At 36.2% G+C, this 22,479-nt stretch overlaps 1 protein-coding gene across 1 annotated transcript in view; it reads left to right on the forward strand.

The window, feature by feature from the left end:
* LOC109834375 overlaps window positions 1-20,229 on the forward strand; it is a 51,793-nt gene extending 31,564 nt beyond the window's left edge. Inside the window, 4 exon segments of the mRNA XM_020402380.1 lie at window positions 18,634-18,666; window positions 18,668-18,853; window positions 19,849-19,867; window positions 19,870-20,229. Coding sequence (XP_020257969.1) covers window positions 18,634-18,666; window positions 18,668-18,853; window positions 19,849-19,867; window positions 19,870-19,949 — 318 coding nt within the window. The 3' untranslated portion in view covers window positions 19,950-20,229.

Raw genomic sequence — 22,479 nt, forward strand, 5'->3', positions numbered from 1 at the left:
AAAATTAAAAACCCTCAGCAATGACGAAGTCCTCCGTGTTACTTCCCTCCCCTTCCAACTCGGCATTAGATCTTGTCATCACCACCTCAGTTTTTAGCCCCCCAGTTCTTAACCATAAGGACATGCAGGATTTTTAGGTATTTTCTAGTTTTGTTGAAAGCACTTTGATTTGGTGACAAAACGGTGAAAGGCATGAGATTGGGTTTAGAAATTAATCTATAAATTATTAAAAGTTGAATGTTGTTACTATTGAGGGATATAAAACAACTAGTCTGAAAGAGTTTTTTTGGGAGGAGAGAGTATGTTTGCAAATATCTGGATTTAGAGGGTAAATTTGCAAATATGAATGATTTAGGGTTATATGCAAAACCCTTAATATTTCCAGTCTCACAAAATTGTCTAAATAGGATATGAAGATAGCACTCTAGCACAGGTGCGAGCAGCATGACCTACGTAGATTAGATGGAGATTGCTTGACTAACTGCTAACAGGTGGTAATGCAAATATGGATGATTTATTAAAAAGCACATCAATAAAAACCTAAACTTTTAGGGGATAAAGTTTATATACGCTTTTAGTGTAGGTCAATGAGTAACCATTCCTTTGAAATTTAGAAAGTTCATTATTGCTGCCCATTCAAAGAGGCCAACTGTTGCATCCTTTCTGCATCATGTTCTTAAAACTAGACCAATATGGAGACCTTAAACGTGCCAAATTAATTATTTGTTTCACATAGCGATGTTAAACTTCACATTATTGAGCTAAAATAAAGAGACTCAGTTTGGTTTAGAAACCTCATTAATATCCTTTCTTTTGTAATGTACGTTCTGTTATATATGTTTATTTTTTGTTCCTAAATGTTTGGTGTTTCTTTTTTATCATTAGACTTTATAGGCTTTATTTGTGATCAGTTATGTCCATACAAATCTAAGGATTATAAATAGGAGACCAGTTTGGAAATCACAGAGTTTATAACTTAATCCCTTTGCTACAACTTAACCAATCCTAAATAAATATTCATAATCCTAACCAGTGTTGTAAATAGCGGCCAATAGCGGGGCTATAGCGGTGCGAATAGCGGTCATGGCCTTTCAGCCCTACACGTAGGGGTTTCGCGGATGGCTTAAGCTGGAAAATCTACTATTCATTCGAATAGCGTGTAAAAGCGGGTTTTCGCGGGTTAAAAGCGGATTTTCACGATTAAAAGCGGATTTTCGCGGTTAAAAGCGGATTTTCGCTGTTAAAAGCGGCTAAACCCGCTAAACCCGCTATCACACATATTATGATGCTATATTTCTTGAATTTCTTCATAGTTTCATTCATACAACAAGCTTATTAATTGTTATTTACTGATAATACAAGAAATTTACAACTAATTGAACTTTTAGATTTTTTTATGAATTTTCTTAGTATTTAGGATATTTAAATATATTTAAATTTGACCGCTATTTGTATGTGTGCTATTTGCCGCGATTTTGCCGCAATAGCCCGATATAGCCTTAGCGGTACCTCGCCGCGACGCCGCGATCCGCTATCAGCAACCTTGATCCTAACCAGCGGAGCATGCCTAATGGAGTCTATGTAGATAGGCAAACTGAATTTTATTATTCATATTAGCTTATCAAATATCTAGCTCTTGATAGGTACTACCCTATAGAGGGAGGAGCATTTTGGTTGAGTTTAAATATTTAGTACCAATCTTAATGTTCTGCTTGACTCTCAAAAATAAGAATATTATCATGATGTACAAGTATGAATGATACTCTTCTAGTTGTATGGATAGCCAAAGGAAATGCAACCAAGGACTATTTAAAACACCTCCAAATAAAATGAATTGTTTGAGAATTGGATAAATAATTATTGAATTAGCTTATCTAGCATCACGGACATCATAAAAAAATCAGAGGTTAAAGATTTGTTCTTGAGTCACTTGAATCCATTATTTGTGGTCTTGACCAGGTTGCCTTTGTACAATAGATGTCAAGTCATCGTAATTAGTGACCCAACGTTGGCATCCACAGGAATATAATAACTGTTGCGAGAGATAAGTTGAACACCTGAGCGCAATCGTTTCCTAATTATCAAACATATTAATTACTCAATTTATTACTATAATTACACATTTCACATCACCTCACCTCACTGGAATCATTAACCTAAGGGTTTTTTCGATATTAGTCCCTTAAATCTCTAGTAATTTGATATTAGTCCCTTAAATATGTGTATTTTGATATTAGTCCCTCAAATCACTCAAGTTTGTTGATAAAAGTCCCTGTGGTTAATTAGGGTTAAATGAGATGGAATATTTCGTCAAGATTAATGGAATATTCCATCAACTCTCTCCCCTCCCCGCCCTCCACCTCCTCCGCCACCCCTCCCTCCACTAAGCTCTCCCTCTTCTCCACTCCCCTTCCCCTCCCGCGCTCCCCCGCCTCATCCGCTCTCTTCTCCCTCCCTCCCACCACCTCCTCCCGCCCTCGTCTTTCCCACCAGACCCCCCACCTTCCACATCGCCCTCTCCTCCTTCGTCCGCACTCCCTCTTTGATGACACCTCTCTCCGCCCTTTGAATCCTACCACTCCTCCAGTCCCCCCTCCGCAACCTACTCCCTCATCCTCGCCTCTCCAGCAAACCTACTCTCCCCTCCACCCTTCCCTGGCTGCAACCACCCATTATTCAAATTACCACACTCCCCCTCACTTCCTCTCCATCCACTTCCTCCCCTTCCTCTCCCTCCCTCAATCCCACCCGAATTCTCTCACCCTCACTCCCTACCTCCCCCGACCCCCACTCCCCTCCCCTCCCTTGCCCCCCCACCCCATCAACCTCTCCTCTCCCTTCCACCTCTCCAATCCTTGCCCTAACCATCTCCTATCCTCTTTCCAATCCTCATTCCATGGTTAGTCTTAATCTAACAGTGGTTATGTTTTTTAAACGGAAATAGTAACAGAAGAATTTTTATCAACAAACTTAAGCAATTTAGGGGACTAATATCAAAATACACATATTTAAGGGACTAATATCAAATTACTAGAGATTTAAACGACTAATATAAAAAAAACCTTCACCAAAATATTCCAAATATTAATAAGGGAGTGGGCTTATCATGTGTAAACGCAGTTATAATCCTTGGGGTCGAATACTGAGTTTCTGGAGACCGACTTTCCCTCACCAGCTAGGACCAGAGGGGGAGCCGACCATCGGTACGAAATCGTCTATATCTAACAATGAAAGTTCGTGAGGACCGCGAGGATTTCGCTGAGCCATTGTGCGAGTTTTAGGGTAACAACGGCAAGAAAATGAAAAGGAGAGGTAGATAGGGGTTTTAAGGGGAGTTGTGTGGAGGAGGGCGAGGATGAGGGAGTAGGTTTGGGTGGGGGACAAATAAATTTACATTTAGACCTAGTGAGTTGACAAACTCAGCAAATTTCAACACTCACACCCAGAACCCCCTTACAATGGCTTTTGGGTTGAGAAGAATTGAGGGACTACTAACAACTGAGCAAGAGACTGAAGACTAATGAGCAATTTCAAAACTCTTAACATGAAATTATTGAAGATTTGAGGGACAAATATCTAAACAACAATTGATGATATTAATTACCTTAAGCAAATACCGAAAGTTGTATTCAGCAAGTTCTTGTTCCGTATAACGTACGAAGTGCCGTTTTTGAACCTGCAAAGCAAAACCTCAACTGAGCGTCTCATTATAAACTACAAGTATTCCCAAATAGTTAAACCGCACCTCCTGAAAACATAAAATATCCGGAGATATCGCTTTAATCTCTGCAACAATATTTTTTAAATGGTATGTCCAACATAAAAATGGGCAACTCTCATAACCAAAGAGTTTATTCACAAACTTATTAGCTAGAACATTATAGGATAGTACCAGCAGATGTGTATCACCAGACCTTTTTTTTTCAAGTTTCGAGCCTACTCCTTACAACAAAATTAGGCACATCTCGTGGTCGCCTTATCATCTTGTTCTTTGTGGTGATCGTCATGGTCTTGACCATGTTGCCTTTATACAGCAAATGACAAGTTATCGTAATCAGTGACCCAACATCGACATCCACAGGAATATAATAACTATTGCGAGAGATAAGTTGAACAATCGTAATCAGTGACCCAACATCGACATCCACAGGAATATAATAACTATTGCGAGAGATAAGTTGAACATCTGAGCGTAGTCGTTTCCTAATTATCAAACGTATCAATTACTCAATTTTTTAGTATATTTACCCATTTCACATCACCTCGCCTCATTGGGATCATTAATCTAAGGTTTTTTTTGATATTAGTCCCTTTAATTTCTAGTAATTAGATATTAGTCCCTTAAATATATGTATTTTGATATTAGTCCCTCAAATCGCTTAAGTTTGTTGATAAAAGTCTCTATGGTTAATTAGGGTTAAATGAGATGGAATATTCCGTCAAGATTAACGAAATATTCCATCAACTCCCTCCCCTCTCCCCCTCCCTCCCCTCCTCCGCCACCCCTCCCTCCCTCCACCAAGCTCTCCCTCTTCCTCCAATTCCCTGTCGCCTCCCCCTCCCCTTCCTCCTCTCCCTCCCTCAATCCCACCCGAATTCCCTGACCCTCACTCCCTACCTCCCCCGTCCCCCCACTGCCCTCCCTTCCCCTCCCATCCCATCAACCTCTCCTCTCCCTTCCACCTCCCCAATCCTTGCCCTAACCATCTCCTCTCCTCTTTCCAAGCCTCATACCATGGTTAGTCTTAATCTAACCATGGTTGACTTTTAAACGGAAATAGTAATAGAAGGGCTTTTATCAAAAAATTTAAGCAATTTGGGGGATTTAATATCACAATACACATATTTAAGGGACTAATATCAAATTACTAGAGATTTAAGCGATTTATATCGAAAAAACCTTAACCAAGATATTCCAAATATTATTAAGGGAGTGGGTTTGCCATGTGTAAACGCAGCTATAATCCTTGGAGTCGAATATCGAGTTTCTGGAAACCGACTTTCCTTCACCAGCTGGGACCCGAGGGGGAGCCGACTATCGGTACAAAATCGTCTATATCAAACAATGAAAAGTCGTGAGGACCGTAAGGATTTCACTGAGCCATTGTGCGGGTTTTAGGGTTTCGACAACGGCGAGAAAATGATAAGGAGAGGCGGATGGGGGTTATAAGGGGAGTTGTGTGGAGGAGGGCGAGGATGAGGGAGTAGGTTTGATGGGGATGGGGGAGGGGTAGGATTCGAGTGCGTAGAGGGTCATCGAGGAGGGAGTGGTGAACGAGGGAGGAGAGGGCGATGTGGAAGGTGAGGGGTCACCCGACTTTCCCTCACCAGCTGGGACCCGAGAGGGAGCCGACTATCGGTACAAAATTGTCTATATCAAACAATGAAAAGTCGTGAGGACCGCAAGGATTTCGCTGAGCCATTGTGCGGGTTTTAGGGTTTCGACAACGGCGAGAAAATGATAAGGAGATGCGGATGGGGGTTATAAGGGGAGTTGTGCGGAGGAGGGCGAGGATGAGGGAGTAGGTTTGATGGGGATGGGGGAGGGGTAGGATTCGAGTGCGTAGAGGGTCATCGAGGAGGGAGTGGTGACGAGGGAGGAGAGGGCGATGTGGAAGGTGATGGGTCAGGGTGGGAGAGACGGGCGAGGAGGAGGTGGTGGGGGGGAGAGGAGAAGGGAGCGGATGAGGGCAGGGGGAGGTGGCGAGGGAGGGGGAGTGGAGGAAGATGGAGAGCTTAGTGGAGGGAGGGGTGGCGGAGGAGGGAGGGGAGGGGAGGGGAGGGAGGGTGGAGGGAGTTGATGGAATATTCCATTAATCTTGACGGAATATTCCATCTCATTTAACCCTCATTAACCACAGGGACTTTTATCAACAAACTTAAGTGATTTGAGGGACTAATATCAAAATACACATATTTAAGGGACTTAACATCAAATTACTAGAGATTTAAGGGACTAATATTGAAAAAACCCTTAGGTTAATGATTCAAGTGAGGTGAGGTGATGTGAAATGGGTAAATATACTAATAAATTGAGTAATTGATCTGTTTGATAATTAGAAAATGATTGCGCTCAGGTGTTCAACTTATCTCTCGCAACAATTATTATATTCCTGTGGATGCCGACATTGGGTCACTGATTACGATGACTTGCCATCTATTGTATAAAGGCAACCTGGTCAAGACTATGACGGTCAGCACAAAGAACAAGGTGATAAGGCGACCACGAGATGCGCCTAATTTTGTTGTAAGGACTAGGCTCGAAACTTGAAAAAAAAAGGTCTGATGATACACATCTGCTGGTATTGTCCTATAATGTTCTAGCTGACAAGTTTGTGAAGAAACTTTTCGGTTATGAGAGTTGCCCATTTTTATGTTGGACAATACCGATTAAAAAAATATCGTTGTAGAGATTAAAGCGATATCTCCGGATATTTTATGTTTTCAGGATGTGCGGTTTAACTATTTGGGATTACTTGTAGTTTATAATAAGACGCTCAGTTGAGGTTTTGCTTTGCAGGTTCTAAAACGACACTTCGTACATTATATGGAACAAGAGCTTGCTGAATATAACTTTCGGTACTTGCTTAAGATAATTAATAACATCAATTGTTGTTTAGATATTTGTCACTCAAATCTTCAATAATTCAATGTTAGAGTTTTAAAATTGTTCATTAGTCTTTAATCCCTTGCTCAGTTGCTAGTAGTCCCTTAATTCTTCTCAACCCAGAACCCAGCGTGAGGAGGTTCTGGGTGTGAGTGTTGAAATTCACTGAGTTTATCAACTCACTAGGTCTAATTGTAAATTTATTAGTTATAGGAATGTTGAGAAATGAGCCCATGAATTTTGTTTTCAAGAGGATCAATAAATTTAAGGAATATGAGGTTGCTATCTCCTTGCAAGTTATATTTCCTCTTACAATAATAAATAAGGAGTTGAGATACTACAGACTCTTAACCATGCTTTTATGTGACTTTTATTCAACAAGAAGTTTAATCTAGTTGTGACAGAAAAATTACAAATATATAGTCTTATTCATAATAGATAGCATATATGCTAAATAATCTGAAATTTTTGGACTAGTATTGGTATTGGCCTACCATGATCAAGGCTTTGCATCAACTATGCCCTTCAGTACAATGCCCACCAATCTAGTGGTGAATTTCATAATGACATACATTCTTTTTCTCTGATAGGTTGAAAGAGGCGTATATAAACTAAAAAAAACTGGAAGATAAGTATATTTAGAAATTTGATATTTTTGGTAGCTTTTACTTTTGAACATAAAAGACAATTAAGAATAATGGTAATTAAAAGTAGGGAATACCATAGTTGCATGGAACCTTTTTCGTTTCGGTTCACGGGATGGGTACAGGAGCGTGGTACGCCACTCATTTGGAATCAGGTACGAGGGGTTAGGCTTATAGGGTACGCCATGGAACTTGGCACGTTTTAGGTTTGAACCCTGAGATGTAGGAATCAAAGGTTTTGTAAGAGTTATGTTTGAGAAATATGCTCCTTGATAACAATAATGGTAAAAGAACCTTTAGAATCATGTTGCGATTAAGGTATGCATACTTTATTTACTTAATTTCACATGTTATTTGTCTTTTATTCTTTTGAAAAAGAGTTAATTTTCTCAAGATTTTAGTTGGGTTGAATCCTAAATTGGGTCGCTAGAATTGGTGAATCGGGTCGTGCTCCACCATGAATTCGGGACGACTGAACCCGGGTTGTAGTTCACTATGGTGTCCCACGATCCCGACGTCTATGGGGAATACACCTCAGCAAGGCCATCTTAGCACTGAGTAGTGTAGTTGTCATTTTCCATATTGTATTAGTTACTGAATAACTATTATTTCCAATGTAGCTTTTGAGGGGAATTTTTGAGATGTCCTCAAATAGTAATTTAAATGTGCCCATCCGAGATCTCTAGTATTTTGCTGTGTTAATTATATGATTGTTTTGTGTTAATTATATGATTGTTTACTATGTCAAAATATGATCTTCCATTTCAATATTAGTGTAAGAGCTTTGACAAGTATGATATGAAATGGTTCCTTTTGTGTCAAAAAATATGAAGGGATTCCAGAATTAGAAACATGAATCTTTGTAGTAGAGTCCTTGTTACATGTTATATCATTGCTTCTTTTATGTAGCCTTTTTTTAGATGCTCTCGATGCATTAATTAAGTGAAATATGAATGTCTAAGATGTCTGTTGTATGATTGTTGATTTGTATCATCAGTTCTCTTACCTTTCAGGTGAAAAAGCTTATAACATGATTCCTACCTGTATGTAATCTTTTGGATTGCATGATATTCTCTTATGTATCGTTACTGTTTTATGTTTAGTAGCAGTTTCTTATTGGAAGTACCCAAATTGTAAGCATAATTTTCAGACCCACTCACAACATGTTACATACAAAATATTCGAAAACAAAAATGAAAAGTACATCAACACATTGTCACCAATGTTTGGGATTTTCTCATTAGAAACTCCTCCCAATAGAAACATATTTCGGCTTTCATCAGACTGAGGAAACAGAAAAACTGGTATGCTTTAAGGGGAAAAACAGAAAAAGAAAATAAAAGAAATTCTAAAAAGCCCATAAATTATATATACCATTGCGATATTTTATCAAGCAATTATACATCTTACTGAGTTAAACTTAAGGAATTGCTCATGTTTCTATATATCTGCAATCTGTCTATGTATCAATCGATTGATCTTTCTGGATGCATTTGCTAACGACATCTTGGCTTCTTCCAATAGGAATAGGAATCAACCCTCATCTGTTAATTATAGACAAAAAGAAAGGACATCTTTCTAAAAATAAAAATAAGGACTGACACCAATTTATCATGCTTCAGGTTGTATCTCTTGGTATATTTGTTCTTCTCATGTTGTTGCGAGCATATGCCATTCGAGTCATAATTGCCTTCGTAAAAAGATAATGTTGTTATTTAATTTTGTTAATTATAGCAACATATTTCCTCCTTAATCCATCTCTGCAATATTTGGTAGAGATTGTACTTATTTATGGGAGTATATATACCTCTTTATTCCTAACTATGATTTGGGCCTTTCCTCGAAGGATGAAATTGCAAGATCCCATAGGATTTGATGGACTTATTCCTAACTATGATTTGGGCCTTTCCTCGAAGGATGAAATTGCAAGATCCCATAGGATTTGATGGACTTATGAGCAATTTCAAAGATTTGAGGGACTCGAAGGATGAAATTGCAAGATCCCATAGGATTTGATGGACTTATGAGCAATTTCAAAGATTTGAGGGACTAATATGGAAATATTGAAGATTTGAAGGACTAATATCTAATAACCCAAAAATGTAATATCCTTTTGATGCCAATTTTTGTTTATTTGCAATTTTGTACAGAACGAAAGAGGCATCCAAACTGGTGGGAGATAAATTTTATGTGACAAATTTTCTGGTAATATTTTATAATGCTTAAATAGTTGCATTTATCTTGCAATAGTTGAGCCTCTAATTTTGTGCCTCTAATTTTGTTTCTTCCTCTTTATCTCCATAGTTGAACTTAGAGCGCTTACCGAGAGATATATTGATTTTAGACGCCGCTACAGCAGAAGATTCTCTTAAACCTTGTGTTTCACTTGTCACAAATTTTTTGAGCTTAAGGGTCAAAGAGAAAAGATGTTTATAGCTAACACTCACATGTCTGCGAAATCTGAGCTCTTCAGGATAATGAAGGTATGTATTAATGTATAGACATCACTTCATCAGGTTGAATTTTCAAAAGGAAAAAAACACACAATGTGCTGAATTTTCACTTACTATGAGTTAAAGCTGCTAACTTTAGATTTAACAATTCCCATTCACGATCCTATATTGGGCATCTTTGATCCTACGAGAAATGATATGTCCGACTACTAAATCATGAGAGCTTTTGTACTGAACTTTTGATTTTAAATTATTTCCATTCTCAAATGATTGCAACATCTTTGTCTCCAAATAAGCCAAAATCTTATTGATTTCTCACTAAAGGCATCTACTACAATATTGGCGTTTGTTGATGGTAGTAGATGGTATTGTCATATTTCTCACATCTGTTTATAATTACAACTTATGCTAAGTTTTGTCTTCTATCTTTAAAGTAAAAAACTATAGTTCTTGTAATTCCCGGTCACAATTAAGACAATTTTTTTCCTCACTTCTTCAGTTGTCTAAATGCATACACAATCATCTTATCGTTCTGCATTACAACCTTACTCATGTCCTCACAAGAAGAGTTACTCCCATATCGCAAATCCCTCAATGTTGTCAAGAATCATATAAATGGATGTTGAGATCAATCTAGTCTTTAATTCCTGAAAGTTTCTCTCACATTAATCTATCCATTCAAATTCAGCACTCTCTCTAGATAGTGGTGTTATGTATGAAAATTATGTTCCAGTCCACTGTCTCTTCAACTTTGACAAATCGGCAGTTACACATTTCATAGAAATCACATAGCTTAAGAATGCTATATTATCTAACAAAAATCATAGTCTCTTAGTTCGACATATAACTTTGTTTCTCTTAGAACTCCTAAAAATGAATTTTACATGATCAACATGATTTTTTTTGGTTTTAAGAACACACCAAACAATCATCAGTTGACAACACTCAAAAGAGCTTAAACATCCTATGCATAAGATCCATAAACCACTGATGTATTTTGCATCTCCAAAATGGCACAACAGTTCGAGTTTGAAAGGTCATTGTTTTAGGAATGTTTTCTCTTTTAATTTGAATTTGATCATATCTTAAAAATGCTCCTTGTAATTGATCAGGCAATTCATTAATTCCTGACGACTGTTGTTTTGTCTTAGAAACAATATTCAATTGTCTGAAATCAGTATACAACATTAAAGAACCTTCTTTTTTTCTACAAACAAATTGAAGCACTACGTGTCGATAAACTAAGACAAATAAAACTCTTTCACCTAATAATCGATGTAAATGTTCCTTCGTCATGTCATTCTACTATCTTGTCATATAAATATTAATTGCCAAAGAGATTAAAAATAAGCACCTTCTAAGAACCAATCTAATCCTTGGATCACATCAAAATAATAAATTCTAGTAAAATCAGATCCACAAGTTTTTGCTTATTCTCTGCATTCATGACACAATTAAAAAATTGCTTCTAAGATTCCTCCTATATGACTTCATTCAATATATTATCCAAAGAGTATAAGGCCTAAAATCCTACTACTAAACATTTTACTCTTATACGATTGTGCAACGCCCCCGAAATCTGACAGACCCTGCGAACGCGATAACTCAATATAGATACTAGATAGTCCTTAAATATCGGAGCTATAATTCAAGACTTTCCATCATTTCAATCACAAGTATACTATCAAGTCCAGTACTGAAAAGCTTACTCGCGAAATCAGAATCACTATTATTTCCAATTATATAATGCAACCTAAGTAGTATACACTAAATACTATTTCTTTGATAGGAAAAAAATGACATTACCTCGTCTCGGCCGTCAATGCTTCATCCTCCCCATATGCACGATCAGTAACCGACCTTACTTTGAAAATTTAATGATGAATAGAATGCGTATGAGGACTCAATAAACAGTTTCAATCCGTAAATTCAAATAGAATACAATTTTGATGATAACTTTTATCAAGATATTATTAATAAAAACCAATCTTAATTTTTATAGTTAATAACCAAAATATTGCAGTTGATGGTCAAAATCTTGTACAGTTAAGTCCAAATAAAGTTGGTTTTAACTTGTGTGGTATATAACTAAATAATTCAGTTGAAGGTCAAAATCTGATATATATGAAATCAAACAAATCAGCTTCAAATTTTTTTAGAAAATTCTCAAATACTTCTGTACAAAGTCTATTAAATTTCACAACTGACAATTTTCTCAGTTATTTTTATATTACCCTCTAGCCAAAGGTCTAGAAATCCTGGAGGTGTCACTCAGCATGTCTAGAAACAGTATAGTAATGATGCAATAAGCACCATACGTTCAGTAATCTCAACATGCATTCTAATAAAACCTTTCTGAATGTCTCCAAAGTGTCTAGACAAAACCCTCAGAACGTCTCCAAGGGGTCTAGATAAATACCATCGGAACATCTTCAGATGGTCCAGACAAATCTCATGTGTGTAGTATCCTGAAGTCATATAAACAACCCCAGTAGTTTTCTTGAGTGTGTTGAGAACAATAACAATAATTCCCAATGTCTAGAGGATTTTTCACATTTGAACCTTTTATAAAAATCCTTTTGACAAGAAAGCTAATAAAATTAAAGTGTTTTCATATTTTTAGAATGTAAGTTTCTTTAAGTAATCTCATTTCTTTCAAAATCTTTGAGAGAAATCTTTTGATATGTGGTTCTGATGAATAGCAATAATCATCCCATAAAACTTCTTCGTAAACTACCATAGTTGGTTCCACTGTTAGTTTCACGTAAAAAATATCAAGTAGAATGGTATTGAACAATTAATTATCGTTACTATAAAGAATAAGAATTTGTCGGATAATCATGTACTTAGTTCATGCATGCAACACATCCGATATGCAATAAGAAGTTTGCGTACAATTTTATTTTTACTACTTTGTAGTCATGTGTTAGTGTACTGATTTCATATTACTAGTCTATGTACACTTTTCGTTGTAATTAATGATCCTTATAAATGAACAAATCTCTTATTTGAATCTAATAAAACATTAGTTAACAGAATCTGAACAGAAGCAACTCACAAGACAAGAAATTTTCTCACCAGTGGTATAACAAGGTCTATACACTACAAACAATAAAGGGATTCACCGCAAAGATTTATCCTCAAAATTCTCTTATATACAATAGTTCTTATACCAATAAGTTTTCTCTTATTTCTCATTAGATATGTGTGCTCTGCGAGGAGCTTCAACGATTGCAGAGATTTGGCAAGTGCTCTACACATGATGGCCTAGTTCTGTGTGGGGACTTTAACGACACTCCAAATAGGTATTTGATTTTTATTCCTTAAATAGTGTGTGTTCTCATGATCATATTTAATATATAAATTAAACATTTGTTCTTTCCTCAGCATAATTTATGCAGGAATAACAAAGGGGTGGTTATCTTTGGCTAAATATAAAAACATTGTCTCGACACCATTGTACGGTCTTGGACTTCCCAAAAAGGTATTGCTTTTTAAATTCCAATCCTTTCAAATCAATGTAAAACAGCTTATTTCCACTTTAATACCATAAAGTTTACTCATTTCATCATTATAATACCATAGGGTATTTTTTACCACTTTAATATCCTGAAGTTTAAAAACCACTTTAATTTGATACCTCTGGCTAGAAAACATTAAATTTTCTGTTAGGGTGTACCATGTGTTGTGCATGTGATAAACATTAGAGAAAGATGCCTTTGTGTTGTAGAATATAACCCTTCTACTCCCTTTATTCTTCCTCCTTTCATTTAGAAACCCATTCATAAGTGAGGATGTGGGTTAAACGAAAGACCACTATAAAGATAGATATGAAGGTACATATATAGCCATTGTTTACTTTTTCAAACTAATTTTTTGAGCTGTCAAAAATTTATTAAAGTAACTTGCTTTTGCTTCTTGGTGGTTCTGGGTGTGCAACACTTAAACCATCAGTGTTTTCAAAGGCGCACACCTCATTGCGCATCATACGCCTTACGATGCAGGACGGTGGCAAAGCGCCCCACATCTGATGCAGCAGCGCCTTATGCGTATCGTGTACATCTTTACTTTATGCAGGGTGCATGTAGTATACATCCTCATGTAGTTTTGTTTGTTAACATTTCAATCGAGTCTTTATACTTGATATTCCATATCCCAAGAAGCAAATTTTATCCATTAGGTCTTTTTCATAGCCTTCAATTGAGGACCATTACTAATCCTTTGCTTGGATATTAGTCTTGATAAAACATTTAATTTGAAAATTTATGAATTTTGCTACTATGTTGGGTATTAGTATTGGAAATTAAGGCATTATATTGTGATTTTGTAGTAAGATATTATTTATCATGATATTTTTCATGTAAATTCTAAAAATATGTTCTTTTACGCTTGATTACATATATTGAAAATTTATGTGTGCGGTGTGCGCCTCCGCATCACTCTGGCGCGCGCATTGCGTTGCGCCTTGCGCATGTGCTGAGATAAAAGGCCTAATGGATATTATACTAAAATTGGCATCAAAGTGATATGGGTTTGAAACTTTAGGGTATCGAAGTGCTGAGATACTTTATGGTATTATACTATCATAGTGATAAAATTTCTAACTTTCGGACTCGAAGTGAATCTAAGCCATATATATACGTAAAGATGAAAGGTTGCTTTAAAAAGATTGTGACTACTGCAATTGTTCATTTTTGATATGGTCATTATAAACATATTTATAATTTAGTCTTGCCTTTTAAAATCTTTAGGCCTTAGCGAACAAGGTTGCATATGATGAGTGGATTATGTCTCGCGAGTCAAGTGCTCAGATTGATAGAGACACAATGAAACCGAAGTATACCAGGTGCTATCGATCTGGGACTGCAGATAAACTGATTTGATTACATATTTTTCTTCGGTATGTTACTTTTAACCTTTTATGCTTATGAGCATTATACCATTATAATGCATCTTTTATATTAGTTGTGTTTTATCCAGAGAATGCACTATCATGCCTTGATGTGTCCAAGTTGTTTAGAAATGAGCCTATCCCATCTTGGACGGTCGCGTCCGACCACCGGGGGAGGGCTTCCTTTTTTCGTGTTATATCCGGTTTGCTATTTAATTTAATATTGGACTAGAAAGTTGATTGTTACTATTTAGGATTTTTTGCATATATATCCTCCAAATCATCCATATTTGCAATTTTACGTCCAAATTTAGATATTTGCAAAATTATACCCCCCCAAAAAAAATTCTTTCACATTGAATGAGAATACCCCTCATCTAACACTGCTTGGATATTATTTGCTACATTAATATTTATGATATGCAATGACTAAACTACCCCCAAACTCATTTCCTTCATCATGAGTCATGACCATAAGATATGAAGATGATGCATACAATTATAGTAAAAGTTTCAATTTTACAGGAAGCTTAGTCAGCTAGTCAAGTTTCTAATGAATTGTGAAAAGAAAAATTGAAAATGGGGTGAGGTGGTGAGATGGTATCAAACAACTAGAATGATTTTGATATATATACCCATTGTTATCGAGGCGCGCGCCTCAGGCGCGCTCCGGGTGCGGGGCGCTGCACGCATACGAGGCGCGCGCCTCGTGTGCGCTCGACACCTGCATCATGTAATAGACTCTTTCTTCTGTTTTTTAATAATTTACATATTACATATCCTAAAAAGAAAAGTAAACCCTTAGGCATTTTTAGTAGCATGATTGAGGGCGCTAACCTATTCTCATTTACTATTTGATTTTGCTTCGATATTATTTTTAATTTGACTTTTGATTTGGAAAATTGTGAACTTCGTTACTACGTTGGATGTGTTAGCATTGTGAGTTAAAACCTTATTTTATGATTTGCTAGTAGTAGATATTATTTATCTTGACATATTTTTTTGTTAAAATTAATAAACATATACTTTCTTGCTTGATTTATATCTTGAGAAATTGTGTGTGTAATATGCACCTTGCTTCATTCGGTGCACACATCATATTACCCATTATACATGTGCGTGTAAAGGTACTTTGTGCCTCGCATTGCGCCTTGTGCATTGATAGCACTCGGACAACCTATGCATTGTCTAATTTTTTAGCCATAACCTCCTCTAGATGATTTCAAATTACTCTCCCTTTGAAATATTGAAAAGTATGCTCAATCTTTATCAATTGATATATAATTTGAAAGGATCCCATCAATCAAGACATCCAAAATCTTTCAAAAAGATCTCTCGAATTTCTGATGCATGTATTGTAGTTTCTTATTAAATGTTAATGGGGGTAATGTAAGAGTTTGAATAGAATTTAAGAATGACTTCATTAATGTTTTACTCTTGAGACTCACAGTGAGATCGACGTTACCAACTTTCACAGCACAAGAAGATGGTGGAAGATGTGATGGTGTTGAACTGGGAACTGTTCATGGCAAGCCTATGAGGCTCCATTAAAATCCAAATTCTGCTCTTTCCAATGATATAATGATGTAGGTGCACACATCTAATATCTTTAATTTGGAAAAAGAAAATCAAAAGTCATCTTCGTATTGGTTGGACAATAAGTGCAATCTTGTAAGGTTTAGCCATAACTTCCTCTAGAAAGACTCGACTGACTCCATTTGAAGCTTTAGAATGAAGACCTAGTTCTTCCAATGATTTATAACTTACATGGAGTTCAATACTTGCGAAGATTCTTGGCGGAAGATTTATCAGACTGGTTATCTATTTTTTGTTTGTGGTTAATTATCTTATTAAATATTTATGAGGTAAACCAGTGGGAGTCAGGTTAATAGGCAAAGAGTCGCATGTAATTAATGTTTCACTCTTAGACTCGTAAGGTGATACCAACTGATATCAGGTTCACATCACAAGCAGATGGTGGAACATAATATGGAGATGCGATAGTGCTGACCAGTATGGGTAAAATCGAATTATCCAATAGTTCAGTTATTAATTGTCTAGGTATCTATTCAATTTTAATTAGGAGTTCATTCTAGACGAATGAAATAATTTTTATATTTGGATATTAAATGAACCAAATATAATTGTTTGTATACGTGGGTTCATTTGTTTATCAAATATTCATTTAAATTTTTGATCTCTTATACCTTGTGTTATTACTGTATAGTGTTATGTTTTGATTCTCCTTATATTTCTGTAGTTTATGTTCTATTTTAGTTTTGAGACTTTATAAGAGTCTACAATCAATTTCTTAATGAAAATTTCAAATAAAAGATTTATACATCATAATCATAAAAGAATGGCTTCCGCTATAAATTTAAATGCTATTTTAAAAATCAAATTCTTCAGCCAAATAAAAATCTCTTTAGCCAATAAACATCTCTTTAGTTATGAGTAAAACATTGAAAGTTGTGCATGATATTTAGCTAGTATGAAGATTGCACTGTCTTTATCCAAATTAAGATACTAGAACTGTGCACTGATTCATTTCCATTTTTCAAGCAACACAAACCCGTATCCTCTTCACTATCAAAATTGATAGCTAAACTTTTACTCCAATCACAATTAGCTAATGTGCAGACAGCCTCCATTCATTTCAACTGCCATTCATATCAGTTCTAACACATCATATATGTTGTGATTTCCTCTTATTTCTTTTTCAAAGTCAAAGACAAATTACATTCGGTCACTAAATTACATGAGGTTGTTATTAAAATAGAAGTGGTATGTTTGCTTTCTTTTTTGGATAACGTAGAGGTTCCAAATCTGTCACTAGTGGCTACAACCGTCAAAAACCCTAAGATCATTGAACTAACTTATTGGCCATACTAGGGACCTTAACATTTTTAAATAAAATTTTTAGGGGTTTTCAGATATTAGTTCCTCATAGCTTTCATATTTTAAAATTACTCTCCCAAAATATTCATATTTTGAGATTAGTCCTGAGTCTTTTAAGTGTTTGAACTTGCTCCCTGTATTGTCCATGGTTGGGTTGGTGGTTAACTAGGGACATGTAGTTACCAAATTACCCTCATGAAATAAATCACCCACCAACTTCAGTTCCCCTCTCGCCATCTCTCATTTCTCACTTCAAATTTGAGAATGAGGAACTACTTTTCTGAAATCAACATGTAAATCAACCGAAATGTTTGAACGCCTAAGGGTGTAACCATTATTGCGCCAAAAATTGTTAAAGATGGGAGAATATTCCCTCAATTTTAACCTCCGCTGCTGGCCAGAAGAACTAATATGAAAACACCTAAAATATTTGGGGGACTAATTTAAAAATACTTAGATTTGGGGGCTATTTTGAAAATATGGAAGATTTGTTGGACTAGAATTGAAAACATCCTAGATTTTAATGGATTAAGTTTATAATAATACTGGCATCAAGCATCTCAAAAAAAAAGTCTGCCTTTTTTGATGAATTACCTTTGATCCGCTGGAGTATTCATAGCTGGTCATGGAGATACATGTTGGGAGAATGTTATCATCTCACAAAGAACAACCTATGACAAGAACATAAAATGGAACATTTGATTTTAACTAGAATTCCTTGTTGGTTAATTGGAATTCAAATCCGTCTATTATAAAAAAAATTAATAAAATGACCATCATTTAGTTAGCAATGATAGCATGATATTCAAAGAAGTGGACTTGGAGTAGGGTAAACCTTAAAAAAACGGATTGGGAGTCTTGGACATTATGGAATGAGATGGTGATTGTTATTTTTGAACAGTGGAGGTGATTGAAACTGAAGGAAGAAACAAATTCCATGTATAAACAGCTATACTCTGAAAATTAGGCTCTGTTGTTGTTTGGTATAGTTTTGATTAGCTTGTACTTGTCCCATTGTTTCCTTGTTCCTGTAATAATGATAACGATAATAATGATATTCAACCTGCAAGCGTCAATTTATATGATTTCTGACTCTAGCTTGGACAATTTTGAAACTGTAACTGATAGAATTGACCTTAGGAGATAATGGGCCGTGGAGTCAGCAGTGGAGGAGGGGCAGAGTTCCCTTGGGTACCTTTTTAGTGATGCCGTAGCACCAAAAGCTGCACCTGAGAAACCTGTTGAGAAGCCTGCCCCTCCACCAGAACAAAAGCTTAAGGAGATACCAGCAGGCATTCCAGGGGGTTCGAGAAATAATTATTTCCGAGCTGAAGGCCAGAACACTGGCAATTTCATCATGGTATTTGACACTGGCAATTTCATCCCCCTTTTGTTTTGTCATACGATAAAATATTACTGCATGCTTTGACTTCGGTTCTCAATGGACGTTGGATTCATCAGACTACAACTCAATTATTCAGATATACTTTCTTAAGCATGAACCACATGAAAAAAATCTCCTTTACTGATTTAGTTGTCCTTGAGAGCATATATTCTTCTTTTGATTGTATGCAAGTCCTCCATTTCTCTTTGCTCTGAAAATACGTTGCATATTTTATTACTAAATATAAATAGGAAACTTAATGTCATGAGTTGATTCACACCCAACTCCTTGCAACCCCCATTTGAAAATGTGTGCATCAGATTATGTGTCACAGTATCACAAGCGTTCTCAAAATGATGTCATTGTTGTTAGGTGCTTGTTTGACTGGCGTGTTGTCTCTTAGATGTGGAACGGTCAGCGTGTTCTTGTTTTCATCAGTTGTATCTATTCTTCTTAACCCAAAAAAAAAGAGATTTAGAAAGGGGTAAATTTCACAAAATGACAATGAACTTCGGGGGATTTTGTGCAAACTATCATACCTTGTTTATTAGAGAATACTACTATGAACTTTCAAAACTGCAGAAAATATGAACTATTGAAAATTGTTGTTAATGATGGGATAAAAGGTTTAAGCTACTTATCTATCAAGCTATGTAGCACGGACACGGATCCGACACGGCCATCCGACACGTCGACACGAGGCAAATCCTAAAAAATTCATAGGATATGTGTGTTCGACATGTGTGTCCGACACAGACATGACACGACACGGCTTCATGTTATGCGTGTCCGTGCTTCATAGCTATCAAGTCACAAAGCGCACAAGGGTAGTCTAGAAGATAAATAAGGTACAGGAGGACAAATTATCATGAAAACGTCATGTGAAGCACGTGACGGCTTAACCAAAACTGCCGGTCAGTTCATGGTATTTTGCTTTTTTCGTTTCTGATATATTGTCTACTCTTCTGTAGGACCAACCTTCAACGAAGGTGACTCTGCCCCTGGAGGTGGTTCCTCCCTTGGCTACCTCTTTGGGGATGGTGATTGTGATGCTGCTGTGTGGATTGCCTGAGCAATTCTTTTGCGAACCAAGAAAAAAAGAACAAAAAAAGAAATTATCGTTGTTTTAAGTGTGTTCATGAAAGTAACTGATTAGTTGTGGAAGGAAGAATATCTGATTATATATTACATAGCTTTATGATGTAATTTGCTGGTGGGAGGGAGGCTTAAACAGTCATCCTGGATTTGTAGACTGTTGCTTTTCCAGTTTCATGTTTCCTTGATCAAGTTTAATCATAACCTGTTTCTTTCTGTATTTTCCTTTGCCCTGTAAATGCAAATATGGTTCCCTATTCTGGTCTTATACATTGTTGTGGTTGCTTCATGCAAGTAGTGAACTATTTGGTGATTCATGAGGCAATTTTTCACTTGGGGCCTATTTGGATGACAGGAAATCAAAAGTAAGAAGTAGATTAAAGATGTAATATAAGATTTTTATTGAAATAAGTATAGTAATTTTTGTTTGTTTCACATATGTTCTAAAGTTGTATAAATAATATTTCTTCCTTTTTATTTACGTGTTATCTTTATTTACTTGTTTCCTTTGGTTAGTGAGTGAAAATGTCATTAAATAGAGAGATTAAGGATCTTTCCATATTTTATTTAGAATGAGCGATATTCATGTAAAAAAACTAATTTTATTTCTAAATGATGCATATTTAGCTACTTCTGGGGTATTTTCGAGCCTCGAAGGACGGAAATTTTTTTAAGTAGGATGCCATATATACACCAGGTCATTATTTCCATCAGAAATTGTTTTTCTAGAGAAACATGTAAATTTTTTGCTCGGAAGTAGACGTAGCATCTTTTTCCTATATTTCTCTTATTTTACATCTACTTACATGCCAACAAATACAGCATCATTTGTACATTATATCCGTGTCTGAAATCATTTTGTATGCCCTTGTTGACACTTGTAATCTCTGAGCGGATGAGTAAAGTTTAGATCAAAATTGTAAATTGTGGTTCATTTAAACTTTCCTTTGAAGTTTTAAGCCAGTATAAACATATTTTATTGTGTCTGAAACCATTTTGTACAACCTTGTTGACACTTGTAATCTCTGAGCGGACGAGGAAAGTTTAGATCAAAATTGAAAATTGGGGTTCATTTTAAGTTTCCTCTGAAGTTCTAAGTCAGTATAAACAAGACGTTTTTATTATAGTTTAGATCGGATCCTAGGTTCTCAGATTGGGCTACTGTGACTCAGATTGGGCTAGCTGCGGAGATGATCGGAGGTCTACCTCAGGGTATTGCATATTTGTAGGAGGCAACTTAGTCTCCTAGAAAAGCAAGAAGCAATCTGTGGTGACAAGATCAACAGCTGAAGCTGAGTACAGAGCCATGGCCTTGGGGGTTGCGGAGCTGATGTGGCTGAAAAACATGCTGGTGGAGCTGAACCTTGACCAAGGGGCTAAGATGAGTTTGTGGTGCGACAACAAGTCAGCTATCAGCATCGCCAACAACCCAGTTCAACATGACAGAACTAAGCTCATCGAAATTGATAGATTCTTCATCCAGAAGAAGCTGAACAGTGGGCTACTGGAGTTAGGCTATGTTCCAACTAAGGAGCAGCTGCTGACTGCTTGACTAAATGGCTTAGCTCAGTAGATTTAGCTAGAGGGTGTGACAAGATGGGCTTAATAGATATCTTTCGCCCATCTTGAGGAGGAGTGTTGAGAATGGAACACAATTAAAGGGCTTTTAGAGGACCTTTGTGTAAACCTGTTATGTAAGGCTATATAAGCCAACATTCTATCAATGAGAACTTAAGAGAAAAACCCTAATATTCCAAGAACTAGCAAGGCTGTAAGTAAGTGAAAAATACTTTGACAGAGAAGGGAATGGCACTAGATTAACAATATTCATATTTGTGTACAGGTATATACCTTTTATTTGCTTTTGAATTAGAGTGCATATACCTAATATAGTTGAGATTACATGTCTATAAATATATATTAAGGAAATTTCACAGGTGATCTTGGCTATGAGGTCTCTCATTGGTTCTTTGCTTGATGCTTCTCTTTTCAAGATCATATATATCCACATACATGTGGATGCAAAATGGATATGAGAAAATGGAATAATAGCCACACAAAAAAAAAGTTAGCCCGTGCGATACAAGAGAGTTCATTAATATGTTTGTTATATTTGAAAAGCAAAGATTGGATCTATTAGTTATCAAAATTAGTCTCCAATTCATTAATCTAAGAAGTGAAATAATTACAGCTATATGATCCACATATATTCGGATTTTCGGATATGAATCTGAATAATTCACTACATAACCATATCCAAAAATCATATTCTATATGTTATAGATTTGAATAACCATATCCGTATATCCGTAAATCTGTTATATATTTGAGTAACCATAACGGATATGGATACGGATATGGCTTTGCACCCCTGATGTTAAGACCTGATACTGTACCACACAATTGACATTGAAACTATAGCTGGCAACGGATCCTGGTTTCACCCTCGGTTGCAAGGAGGCAAAGCAACAGTGACTTCAACGACTAAAAAACTCAGGGGAGTAATA

The sequence above is a fragment of the Asparagus officinalis genome, chromosome 3, assembly GCF_001876935.1.
Source record: "Asparagus officinalis chromosome 3, Aspof.V1, whole genome shotgun sequence".
NCBI classification, from domain to species: domain Eukaryota; kingdom Viridiplantae; phylum Streptophyta; class Magnoliopsida; order Asparagales; family Asparagaceae; genus Asparagus; species Asparagus officinalis.